This window comes from Notothenia rossii (genome assembly GCF_949606895.1).
Source record: "Notothenia rossii genome assembly, chromosome: 8".
Classification (NCBI taxonomy): domain Eukaryota; kingdom Metazoa; phylum Chordata; class Actinopteri; order Perciformes; family Nototheniidae; genus Notothenia; species Notothenia rossii.
In genome coordinates, this window is record NC_136906.1 from 60,558,038 (window position 1) to 60,572,194 (window position 14,157).

At 38.2% G+C, this 14,157-nt stretch overlaps 1 protein-coding gene across 1 annotated transcript in view; it reads right to left on the bottom strand.

Moving 5' to 3' along the window:
- Positions 1–230: 230 nt before the first annotated feature.
- Positions 231–14,157, bottom strand: part of mmut (methylmalonyl CoA mutase) — a 44,913-nt gene continuing 30,986 nt past the window's right edge. Inside the window, exons 8-13 of the mRNA XM_079643103.1 lie at positions 12,014–12,129; positions 10,018–10,133; positions 8,098–8,229; positions 7,840–7,987; positions 2,438–2,605; positions 231–1,247 (exon numbers count right to left, since the gene is read on the bottom strand). Coding sequence (XP_079499229.1) covers positions 1,119–1,247; positions 2,438–2,605; positions 7,840–7,987; positions 8,098–8,229; positions 10,018–10,133; positions 12,014–12,129 — 809 coding nt within the window. The 3' untranslated portion in view covers positions 231–1,118. The remainder of the gene's footprint in view (positions 1,248–2,437; positions 2,606–7,839; positions 7,988–8,097; positions 8,230–10,017; positions 10,134–12,013; positions 12,130–14,157) is intronic.

Below are 14,157 nucleotides of genomic sequence, written 5' to 3' on the forward strand. Positions count from 1 at the left end.
ATGGTGTCAAAATAAATCATCTTCCTAATTTTCGTAACATCTCACCAGATTTGTTGCATATATTGCCATTCAGATCTTTGGATATATAGCTTGACAGGAAAGGGGGTGTTGCAACATACTGTATAGGGTACGGAATGGCACAATTTGTACAAAAAGTCTCTATCTGATATCTAGCTTTTAAAATGATTCAATATGCGATGTGTGCAGTGTTAATACCATAGATATTGAGGCACATTTCCATTACTTTATTTTTGACTGATTGAGAATCACAAATACAAAAATACAATTTCCAAATAAATTGCCATTTACTGTTTTGTGGGGTTTTTTTCTAACAGAAGTTGAATGAATTAAAAATGACTGCAGGCAATCAAGACAGAACAGAAGACCACTTATAATTTTATTTATATCCATGAGAAAAAACCCAGAGTGATGAGGGGCTTGTTTTGATATAAAGATCTATCTTTTCATCTCCACTGCACTAATAACACCCTATTACGTGATTGAGAAACACACATATTCCTCAATCCAAAGTATTACATTCCAAGTGGGTGTATAGGGCTTAGATGTATTGTTTTAAAAATACATTTTAATCCGCAAATTTCATCTCAAGCCAATGTTTCTATGAAATGTTGTTTAAAATTATTAAAGAGAATGTTTTATTTACTGTTTGTTATGTGTGGGGGAAAAAAAACTAACAGTCTAATATCTATCAGAAGTATTTCCTATCAAACTCCATAGTATTAACCAAAACATCCTTCAAGTATTCTTGAATCTCTAGGATATTAATAATCCTTCAACCACAGCAATTTTGTACAGGGGCTGCAAAGGATGCAAATGTAAAAGTGATGTAGTAGTAACAAGACTACAAAAGGCAAACTGTGAGGATACTATAAGTAATCACATGTCAAACATGTGCACATGAATGCAATGTAAATACAACCGTGACACCCCAACCGATTTGTTTAATGCAGTAAATGCTGTGTTCTCATGATTGGGAATGTCACTCACTTACAATCCTATGCAACAAGTCCAACAGATTATTTTCATAAGTGTGAGCGTTCTGTTGATTTGTCATTGATACAACATGAACAGACCATTTTTTTATTTTTAGCTTGAGTTCACATGGCCTGTCGAATGTTTTCCAGGCTCTTCTCGATGTTGTCAATAACGTCCACGGAAGCTTGTGGGATCCTGGTTCCTGGGCCGAAAATAGCGGATACGCCACTCTGGTACAAGAACTCATAGTCCTGCGTACACACACAGGTGGAAAACAGTATATGAACTGCAGTGAATGAAAAAGTCAGCTCTATATATGTAAAGAACGTGCTTAATTAGGTTGTCAATTACGCTTCACAGACACAACTAGACGTATCCTCAAAAGCAAAGGGATGAAATGTGTTTGCCGAGAAATGGGATTGATAGGAACATGATGACAGGAAATGAGACAGCACTGCATGTAATCAAGGACATCCTCTAGAGAAGGAATGACGATCATCACATCAGATTGGATCTTTTTCCAATTGACAGCGGGATGACATCATTTTACGTGTTTTTCATGTCAGAGGCTTTAAGAACTAAGCTTCTCTAGAATAGCTGTCGAGATATTTTCAAGCAGCTTCTAAAAGGCACAGCTAAAGTTCTACAACGTGGTGATTACTGACAAGATTACCAGCTCCCTGTGTGGAATGATGTATTCCAACAGACACCAGCATCTCAACGCCTTTCTCAGGCTCATTAGAAGATATAAAAGAAACCTTTGGTTTAATTATTCATAATCATTTTACAGCTTTGATTATTGAAAATTCCTCAAATGTACTGGGAAAGTGTGATGCTTTTACTTACTATGTTCAAACATCAGGTCTATATTTAAACATCAGCCTGACAAATACAGGCAAAAAATACCTTGCTATCTGTCCCTACACCTGCTTACAGTACACTTTTTAACACACAGTTACTATTGCATGAACTACAAATTCAAGCATGCACAAAAGAGTAAAATCTGATTCAAAGGAGAAGGGCACTGTCAGAGCGCCAACCTCAGCCAAGGTTGTTTCCGTTTGTACGGTATAGATACAGTATTGTTCAGTCTTTGTAGGCATAGGAACCCTGCACTTTGGTGCTAAGAGTCCACATCGCAGACAACATTGAAGGTCGTTTCCATTCATCAAATGCTTTTACTTTCCCCAAAGGTTAATGGCTTCTTTTTTGGCCCCCGCTACATCCTTAGATCCAGTTTAATAAAAACGTGGGCAGTCATTTTTTTACACAAACCTTCTGTGAAACAGAGAAACAAACTGAACCGATAACCTTCTTGGTGAGGGGAATTGAAGAGACAATGAAAACACAGAATGTAGGTCAATGTCTACCAAACGCCATGTAACAAGATATCGATTATTATTCCCACCATGAGATATATGATATAAAAGTCAAAGGTTACCTGTGGTGGGATGACACCTCCACAGATGACCAGGATATCTGGCCTGTTCAGCTTCCGTAGTTCCTTGAGTAGCTCCGGTACCAGGGTCTTGTGTCCTGCTGCCAGCGTGCTGACCCCGACACAGTGCACGTCTGCATCAACCGCCTGCTGAGCAACCTCAAGTGGAGTCTGTTCACCCAAGAGTCAAGCATGGAAAAACAGAGAAAACACTGGGTGAGCTGCACAAACATAAGACCAAGAAACTTTCATCAAAAAGTACAGCTAAACAATAGACATCTACAAGCTCTATAAATGTTTTATTTAATCTGATTTGTATCCAATGCTCCATTCATTATTTAACTACTTCATTTGAAAAAGAAGTCAAACAACAGTCGACATCAAGGTAATGATGTGAGGTGAAACACAGAAAATGAAGCAACCTGAACAACTTCAGCTCAGGGAGTACTGACTTTTTATTCCACTTTATGATTTCCATCATCAGAATCTGAGCTCACCGGGGTGAATTTGAAGATAACTCAAGAAGTTGTTTTAATTAGTAAATCCTCTTATCAACAAACAACAAGAAACCGACTGTGTGTCTGTTTACGGATGTGTGTCTATAATTTGAGCAATGCAATTCTGCCCTTCAGCATGTTCCCACCTTCTATGTGCTTTTCAAAATCAAAGTTACAGGGTTTGGGATCAGCGGCTAACACTATAAAGTGTATGCACCCATACATGCCAAACTTTCCAAATCCAAAAGAGGTAGGTTTGCACGCGGCAAATGTGCACGCCCAAATTAGGTAATCAGAAGAAATGGAACCCCATTAATTACATGTACAAACCATGTATTTAACATATATTGCATCATTTTATGCATTTTTCAGAAAAAGTGGTAGTTTGGTAAACAGTGACCTCAACGACATGTCTGATCTGTAAAATGCCCGAAAAGTAAAAGAATGGGAGATAAATATCCCAAAGTCTCCACATTTTATTATATTTTTAATGTGTTTCTGGTCCTCTTTCAGTTGAGACAGTGTAGATGAAGGATGTGTCAGGATGTAAAACTCCTGTGTGAACATTGGATAAAGCCAGGTTCATATTCTTGTTTCATGTTGTTGACATATTAGAGTCAAAGTTTTGCACAGAGCGAAATATCTTTGTGTTGCGCCATAAATCAGAAAATACTGCATTAAAAAAGTCATTTCCTGCATTTTTCTACTGATAAAGTGTGATATAAATAATGTACAGGCTTTCAGATTGCTGTAGATCACTAAACAGAGACATTAACGACATGTTTGGTGTTGAAAATGTCAGAAAAAGTGAAAGAATGAGAGATAAATATCCCCAAATCTCAAAATTGGATTATATGTTGTGTGTGTTTGTCGTCCTCTTTCAGTTGAGAGTGAGACACTGTAGGATGCTTCCGGAAAAGACCAAACACTGGATGTCTTTCAGTCGCCAACATGTGTTTTCGAAACACTGATATTAACTGGGAAATCCTGCAGGACTCAAAAGCCTCGTTGTGGGTAACGCTGCCTTTCCCGCAGCGATTACCCCCGGTCTGCACGTTGTTTCTCTTTCAGAAACACAGAGGACTACTGTTTGTATGATGCGATCACAGACACGCTGCAAACGGTTTCCGCCAAAAGTCAAGTCCAGTGTCTATGGAGTGTCATTTTTATTTGTTATAGTTTGGCAAGATTGAAAATTGCTAGGGAAAGCCAGCTAAGTTGGTAGGCGGTAGAAACATGTCAAAAGCGGTAGACTACCGCCCAAATCGGTAGGTATGTGCACCTTTTGCCATGTGCCCCTTTTTGTCATCTTTGGTTTTGAACGCAATTGTGTTTTTCAGTCTGGCACCGACAGCGTTATCAACAATAAATTATATGTTCACAGCTTCAATGCTGCAATTGGAACATTCTATAGTACCACATTCCCTGAGCCGACAAAATCAGAATGGCTAGAAATCACATGTGAGAATATTTTACAGTAAGTAACTTTGTAGTGTCTCTTCCAGTAAATGGTTCCACTATGAGGAACTATGGAAGCACGAGGCATATCAGCGCGACGGATGCTCCTTCCTAAAGCAAGATTTGTCGTAAGTGTTTTTGTAATAACTGTCACTGCAAAAGGGGAAAAAACCTCAACAGTATTGAAAAGTACATAATTAATCTAGAGACCAAAATAAATCAACCTTTCAGTGTGCAGTTAGATAGCTAGCTTACATGAACAGGCTAGCTAGTTAACAGTTGCTGCTAACTAACTAACTAGCTAACGTTAGCCATTGACCTAGCTAGCTTTAGCTATCTGTCAGCAAATGTATGGCTCTTGATCAAAATTATTATTAGTTTTTGTATGAAATACTCAATAGTGAAACAGTCTGGACCTGTGTCTACCATTAAGTCACTACAAAAACATTTTGTCAACATTTGCTTTTGTGCACTGACCAGCCACTCTCACACACCCAGCAGCTCCAAAAATTGGTGTTAATTTCCAAATAACGGGAATTTTAATTGTTACTTTCTCATCTAAAAAAAACGAAAGAAAAAAATGACACACAATAATTGTTTTGCGCTAAGGTTACACATTAAATTGTTCGGTATGACATAAGATGTGTTGCATGTTTTTGGTGATTTAATTATACTTTAACACGGAGAAAGGACGCAATAAAAAGGCTTTCAGACTTTTTCTTTCAGGAAATATTTAATTGGTTATAGAAGGGAAACACAGGCGCAACTAATTAGATTACCAACGCCATTATACTATTTTAATGTAAGCTCTGCTGTAAGTGAACATGCACAATAACAGGAACATTACACTGACACTAGTCATTAATTAAGGGTTTATGCGCTGCACTTGCGTTTGACACGTTTAAAGCTGTGGTCACAATAGCAGGTACATCCATCAGTATATAATGTTCACTGCCTACTTAATACATATTTAATTATAATTTTACCAACAGACTACATACTGACATAAACACAAGCAGGATCCTTCACACATCAAAAAACCTTGCAAACAGGCATTATTACCAAAAAAATATTCTAGAGTATAAAATCTATTATATTCTAGATTTGCATCACAATCTCACAAGACTGATGACAGGTTTGGAGGCACGTACTGTAGGTGCATTGCATTGTGGGGCGGTAAAGTATATGTTGGAAGCTCACATTCAGAAATTCTTGTAAATGTAGTACATTCGGACATTTTATAATGTACACAACATTCATAAAATGCAAATGTCAAGAAAAAAGTAAATGTCATTCAAACCTCCTTTTATAAAAAACGTACGGTTAGAAGGGAGAGTACGAATTTTTTTTATACTAAATAATTAAGATATGAGCAAAAATGACCTTACACTTGTAATGCAACTAAAGGAGTGAACATACTGTACCATGGGCGTTGCAGCCATTATATGAGGGTGGGAAAAGTCCCCCCCTCCTTTTAAAATGATTAGTTTAGACCCCCCCACTTTTGCTATGCGGAAAGTCCGTGCATCGGTCTATCCACTCGCCACTCTTTGTAGAGCGCTGTGTCAGTGCTTCATTATCAAATCCATTCCACTTGCTTATTGTGAGAATGCCCAAATCAATGAAACTCCGGACCATGTTTTCACTGATACTTTGTACCAAGGCAGATTCTCAGAGCCGCTCATGCCATGTAGCTGTGTCTTCAGTTGTAAAATTATGCGCGCCACAGTTTCCCACGCTGCGAGGCTCCAGAGCTAACAGTTCACGAGCGAGCTCCACTAGCACCCGGATATAAGGCGCTGTTATTAAAGAGTTGGAGGAGAGTCCTCTCCTGTCAGACTGAGAGGCTGATAACTACAGCTCAGTAAGGTAAAGGACTCTCTGAGAGGTTAGATAGTTCACTTTAGTCTAAGTAGTAGGTCTCAAACGGTTTGGTAATCATTTATGTAAATAAGTATTTCAAAGGCAAACTTTTATATGATCATTATAGTTATAAAAAACAAGAGAATAACAGGTATGAAATAATTCCAACTCATACTATTGGACAGTATCACAAAAATACAGGTTAAAAGGGGAGTGATTTGTAAAATATGCATAAAGAAAAAGTAAATCTGTTTACAGTTCTGTTTCACATGGGTATTGACGAGAGATGTATCCATACATTTAGTCCCTAATGTTGCTCTCAAAGTGCAGCAGATTGATGCGTTCAACTTCAACATTTAAAAAAATCATCTTTCCGGGGGAGCATGCCCCCGGACCCCCCTAGAGGAGGTGAGTTCCACAACCCGCCCACACCCCCTGTCAAATAGTCCCTCCAACATTGAGGATGCTTCCTATGCCTATGTACTGTACTGTTTATTGGCCCTCACACTCTCTGGCACTAGGCACAGGGTGAAGAATTTGAACTTTTCAGTGCACCTGGTTTCAATAAAGTCCAATTCAGAGTCTTTTCAGCATCTAAGAGTTTGCCAACTTGTACATTCTTACAGAAAATAACAAAGGGATAATTGGTAGAACACTAGAAGAATAAAAAGTGAGAAGAAACACTCTTTCAGTCATATAAGATTGATTGAATATCTTATCACGTACAGTCTAGTAAAGTGGTTCTCAAAACGCGGACCCCTAGGGGTACGTTGGAGTACTGCAGGGGGTACGTGAGATTTATTTTATGTTAATGTAAAAAATATATATAGATAAATATACAAATTTTAGGAAAAGTAACAAAGTTTGAGCAGTGTGGGTTTTATATTAATTGACTAGAGTTACACATATTTAAAAATGCGTAGTGTAATAACTGCATCCTGTCAGAATGACAAAGCTCCTCAGTGAAGCACAAGCCCATGTTTCTCACTACATTGTAAGTACAACTTATTAAAAAGATCAGTTCAATGCAATAATGTCGTCTTAGTGTTATTGCATGATATTAAAATTGGTTGGCCATGAATTTAGTGATGGATTGTAAACATTTGAAATGTAGCATTTAAGTGTTTCTCAGTTACAATGTTGTTGTTTTAATAAATCAGACACTGATGGTGCAGCGCTGTACTGTACCTCTTTATATAGGTTTTTCTCCCCTGACAAATAGTTTTTGCGCTGATCAAGGGGTACTTGGCTGCATTTTTGTAGGGGGTACATTATTGAAAAAAGTTTGAGAATCACTGGTCTAGTAGAGACCTACTTACTGTAATAAGTATCTTGAATAAATATTCGGTTAACCATCAAAAGTCCATCTATAATAGGTGTATCTTATCAAGTAAAGCAGATCTTTTACTTTTTATTACTGACTATAAGTTTTACATTTTACAAGTACTGCACAAATACAATGAGATTTGAGTTTATGTGACCAACTCTTGCTTAAAAGGTAGCTTCTGGGTATAGTAACTGTTTCTGGGAAGATTTTAACTGTGGTGTTGTACTGCAGCAGATGTATAGCTATTGTCTCACACTGACCTGAAACAGTGGTCCGATATCCACATCAAAGCCCAGGTCGGCAAACCCTGTGGCGATGACTTTGGCCCCCCTGTCGTGACCGTCCTGCCCCATCTTGGCTACCAGCAGTCGGGGGTTCCTGCCCTCGTGCTTCTTAAATTCTGCAACTCTGAGATTTGAAGAGGAGAGAAATAGGAACAAAACGCATGTGAGTCAACCAGCCCAGCAATCAGTGAGATCATAATGAATGTGAAGACACTGATTAGATGCATTTTCTACCTATTGTGTGCCGCAGAGATCTCTTCGTGCGCTCCGTACTCGCTGAGATAAGCACCGCTAACCATCCTGGTACTGGCTTTGTGTTCACCAAACACTTTTTTCATTGCGTCAGTTATCTCACCAACCGAACACCTGTAATGAAAAAAGAAGACAGCATCTTTCTCAATGTGTTTTCACTAAATGATGCTCAATAATTCAAGGAGATGCAGTTCAAATGGTTTCAGTTCAGTTCAAGACATCTACATAATTTAAACTGAATGCCAACGCCTCTGCTTTTTTATCTCACTGCAGGATGTTTCATTATTATTTATAGAAGTGCCTTCTGTGTCACACGGCATAAAGATTTACACTAGTCTCATTTCCACAATATCAGTGTTGCATTAAGGGTAATAAAAAAGCAATGATCAAGAAGCTTTTGTGTTCTGTATGGTAGCTATTGAATAAAATAGGAGCGAGTCATTTGTATTCAAAATAAAGTATGATGTATGTATGTTTAATTTAGAGTAAAGGTCAAACGGTATTAAAATTGCACAGGATGTTGAAGTGGTTATAGGGAATGTGCCTCATGCTGTGGAAGCTCCTCACAGTTTGTGGGTTTTGATCAGCAGGTGGGCTCTTTATTCATGGAAACAGCTCAACAGTATCAGTGTTGTAGTCAGGTTATCCACGTGTGTGTTTGCCTCACACACAGGTCAGATTGTACCATACGACCTAATTTCTCGTGTGACCTGAGTTAACCTGCAATAACTTTGGTCAGAAGTGAGCAAAACACTACAGTATAGAAATAGTAATGGTTTTGGTATTCTAACAACAACAAAAAATAGATGTTTAAACAAAATTAAATTAACAAAATCACTATTTACTTACACTGCTAATTTCAGACATCTCATTTTAAAGTTACTTGATTAAAATCAGATTTTTAAGTATCCAACTAAACAGAAACATAGTTTTCCTACAATTGCGGTATTGCCACACATGAGATTGACTCTAACATGACTTTCCGCATGACAGCCTCAAGTAAGATGAACATTAAGCCAGACACTTTGCCAGAGGTTGATGAACAAAAAGAGCATTGAAGAAAAAATATGATTATCAAGATGGTTTTTGTTTTACTGCACGGAGCATGCGTGCGTAGGTATCGTTAAAGTGTTGGTCTGAAACAAAGGGGGACTTTCTTTCACACAGTCAGAGATCATCAGAGAACATCTTTGTGAAGTATTATGCACAATGAAGAAACGATATGCTATGAGTGAACATTAAGGCAATTACATTTGATAGGGAATTATTTATCTGGATCCTGAGTTCTAATTAATTTAGCCTTTCCCTCTCCTCTCACTCCTCCGGGATCTGCTCGACCGATAATACCAGGACAATTTGACTGAGAGGCATAGAGCAGGAGGGACCTCTGGGAGTCCTGAAGTGGATACCTGTCAGATACCAGGGACCGAACTTCTAGTATCTTGTCATAGAATATTGAATATTCTCTTAGGGTGACATAAATAACAAGAAGAAGGCAAGAGGATCTCAGGCTTGAGATATTAATGTGTCTAAGCAAGTGTCTTGTCGATTCTCCTTCCTTAACTTTAAATCCTCAGTGTCTGACCTCAGCTCAAAACTCTCCAGTGTTCTCCTTTTGTTCCAGTTCATTTCCGACACATCTCTAGCGGTTGACCGATCACAACAAAGCTGTCCAGCTAACCAATCAGAGGAGACTGAGCTCTGGTTTTAGACGGAGGGTGAAAAGAGGCAGTATGAGCAAAATAAAGACCTTTTGAACATTAAAGCATGGAAACATGCCACAGTAGAGGCACAAAATATGAATACGAACTTGAAAATGAGCATAATATGTCTTCTTTAAGATGCACAGACAAAAAGATGGTCAGTACAGTTAGAGGTTTTAGTGACTGGGGGAGTTCTGACCTGGCTCGTGCTGCCTCCACAGCCAGGCCGAGAAGGTTGCCCTCTCCGGTTCGGGAACACTCCTCAATGGCTGCCAGGCACTTATTTGCCACCTCTGGGTCACGAGTCTCCCTCACCTGCGAAAGAGACAGGAGTCATAAACAAGTTATTTTTCAAACAACATTTTTAAGACGAATAGAATTCATTATAAATAATATATGAATGTATAAAGATATACAAAATAATGTGTTTAAGGAATCTTTAGGACTAAAACAAGATCACTGAGTGCTAAAGAAAATGGCTGAGCGGAATGGAATGCAGCCATTATTATTAATCAAAGTTATTATTATCACCGCCAGTATGGTAAGCAAAACATAGTGTTTCCCCTGTTTGTATTCCCCTGTAGAAAGGCATTCCGACATAACTTTTGGGAATTATTTTCAAGAAGATCTGATTCAAAACTATTATAAATATGGAAAGATTAGAAGATGGAAATAAGGGAATTAACTATTTCAAGTCACTGAGCACAATATGTTAATGTTATGATATTTTGGTGCTAAAATAATTTTTTTTAGCAAAAATCAAAATTAACAATACTAAACAGTAAAAATAAGAACATACCAAGGGAGAACTTACTTTAAAATGTAGTAAAACATGTTAAAGATCGAAAGTGAAAATGGCTCAGATATGTGTGACTCATCGGCACATGCAGCAGCACGTCATGATGTCTCCCACTGACAACCCTAGAGCCCATCCCCCATAAACCCTGAACCCAGACAATCCAACTGACGTCCAACTGACGTCCCCTGAATAGTAATTTAGGTCATGACCTAAACAATACTTGTTTGTGATTGAGCCTTGGAGTATGACGTATAGTGTCTGCAGGTCCCACACAAACACTTCTATCACTGGGTCCATACATTTAAAAAAGCCTCAGTTGTTTACCAATCCTATTAAATGAAGGCGCACTATAAATTATTTTCACTATAATATCACTGCAGATTGTTTTGACAGTTAAAGCTTTTGTCAAAAACTATCCATCCTAAAATCCCATAAGCACCTGTTTTTTTTTTGTTCTACCTGTCGTGACAGATCTGAATGTAACTAGATTTCCGAGCCCAGTGGCATTCCAACGAGAGCGGTGAGCCAGAGATATTTAACTCCATGACAGCCGGTAAGGGAATTCTCTCCTCTCAGTTTACATACAGTATGCTCTATGCCTGCCTGCAAGGTCGCCGTGCATTCAAATCAAGTACATATAACGGACAGAAAAATAGAAAAATATGGGAAGAGTAGTTCTGTTGATTTCCCTAACTAAGAATTACACACAGAGTTCCTCAACTGCATTTGTTGAGATCTCTATTCATTATTTCTCAATTGTAGGTATTAATTCAAGTAGAGTATAGAAAATGATGGTTCATTTATCTTCCTGTCATCATCGATTCTAAATGTAATTCATTGTTCTCTAGCATATACTTCATGCGGTTTGGTAAATTGACGATATTAGAATATGAGGATATTTGATAAAGCATTCAAAATAATAGTAAAATGTCAAACTTCACAATTAACGCACATTCATTTAACCATCACTCGATAAACATCTCTAGATTTTTTGAAAAAAATGGATAATATACTGTGCTGACAGATTATGGTACATATAATGTGGAACACAACATCAATATGAGAATCATTTAAAGATAATAAACAGTAATTCAACTTTCACTTGTAAGAGCTCTACTTCTTTTGCATGTTACTCCCTTCACTATTTTCTGTGTCTTTACTATCAACAATGTAACAAACCAAAACAAACAAAGCGTACAAATAATGGATGATTTTTATGTTTACTATAGAGCAGGGCATCGCAACACATCACTTCTAATTGGTGAGTCAGCACCAATGTTCTCCTATCTTTGCATGCAAATGTAATTGTGGTGGCAATGCCTAAGGCTGCAATAACATCAGTGTTTTTCATTAGATGAGGCACATTTATCTTTTTCATTGTCAAAGGATCACTGACCTTTTTTAGTTTGTCAATCTGTTTGTGGCGCACAGCAGTGTTATCTATAGCCAGCACCTCCACGGTCTCCTCTTTCGCCAGCCGGTACTTGTTAACCCCAACAATAACCTCTGATCCTGAAGGACAAAAGGGGGGGGGAGAACATGTATCAGTGGGTCCAATTACAATGCAAAGTCTCATTCAAGGTGTTTTCCAAAAAGCTGAACACAACAGATAACAGAAAGCTGAAACATATTGAAAAACAGAATCAACATACAATGGACCTTTATCTCTTTTCCTTTAACAATAAAACTTCCTTTATGTATTGTTACATATATTGAAACTCTATGGAACGTATCCTATCAGTAGAGCTGCAATGATAAGTTGATTAAACGATTTGTTTATCGACAAAAAACAAACAGGTAACTATTTTTATTATCAATTAATCAATAACGTTTTTTATGCAAAAATAGCAGATAATGCAGTTTTAAGTATGGCGGAAACATTCAAAAATAATATCTAATTGCATTGATTTAGACCAATATCTCAATTGCAGTGTTATTCGTGACATTAGATGGAATGTCATTTTGGCATTATTATTTAAAATGTTATAAAAGAAAAATATTTAAATGATTATGGTGTCTTTTTTTTGTTGCAAGGATTCGTGCCAAAGTAAGATCTTTTCTTGGGTTTGTGGCCAGGAAATCTTTGCAGCCCCACAATTCTTCATTTCAGAATAGTATTCATATATTTTGCCAATAACATTTTGCGTCTCTTGCCATCCTGATATTGCAATTTCGATAACATTTCTAATAATGGTTTAGTCCTAGTTTTCAGCCTCCCAATACAGATATATCTTGACTGTTCTTTTTCATAATATAGTACACAGATTATTTTTTGGTTTGGATTTACAAAACATTGAAGACACATTTAAAGGTCCCATGTCATGGCCATTTCTACTGATCATAATTCCATTGTTGAGGTATACTAGAATTGATTTACATTGTTCAATGTTCCAAAATGACATTGGTTTCTCATACAGCATCTCAGTATAGTATGTGTATTTACTCTGTCCTAAACGGCTTGTTGGAGCTCCTGCCCCCCCCCCCCCACCCTGTAAGCCCACTGTGCTCTGATTGGTCAGCTCGCCCACTTTGTTCTGATGAGTCTACCACCGTTACAGTGGAACATCAGTGATGATGTGTTACAATGGCGTTTGTTAGCAACCAGAAAAGGACACCAGTAATGGCAAACGGATGAGAATGCTGCGTGGGGTCTGGGTGCCTTGTTGGCGGGACGTTGCGGGGCTCGTTACTCCGCCCTTTGAGGCTCGAGGAGCAGACAGTGTGAGCTGGATTACTGGTGTAGTTTCCTGGTTGCTGCGTGGGGTCTGCGAGACAGCGAGACACCGCGGAACTCAGCCTGAGCACACACACACACTCACAGACAGGCTGGCTGTGTGTGTGTGTGTAGAGCCGCAGCTGAGAAAAGATAAGGCTGAGTGTGTGTGTGCCGGCGAAGCTCTGCGGAGTACGATGGCTGAGAAAAGATAAGGCTGAGTGAGTGTCTGTGTGTGATGGATCAATCCGCGGAGCCGTTACGTCACTATGACCGTTACTTCACTGTGACCGTTACTTCACTGTGACCAGGAAAAAAAAATATGGAAAAATAAAAATCTCCAACGAGGCGTTCTGGGGCAGCATAGAGAGGTCTTTTATGTGTTAGAGTTGTACTCGCTACAGGGTGTACTTTGAGGATTTGTGACTTTGCAGACCGTTTACATGCATAACAAGCTAGATAACACACAAGGGGACGGGTAATGACCGGAAAAGCATGTCATGGGACCTTTAAAGACACAACCTTGAAATTGGGGAAAATCGGATGGAAATTGTTCACCATCTTCAGACCATTTTTAGACCAAAAGAATAAAGTTGTGCAGGGGCAACAGTGGGGATAACTAGATGTTAAACTAACACTCATAATATTCTTCTTGGCCACTTTAAAATGTAGACATTTCAGGGCTATCTTAAAAAATACAGAGAATTGCTGATCTTGAAATAGTGTTAAAATCAAATCAAATACACAGAATTCAGGAGGATGCTCACAAATCTCTATATGCTCCAAACTGTTTAAAATCTCTCAATTTGACTTGTTCAAAAATATTA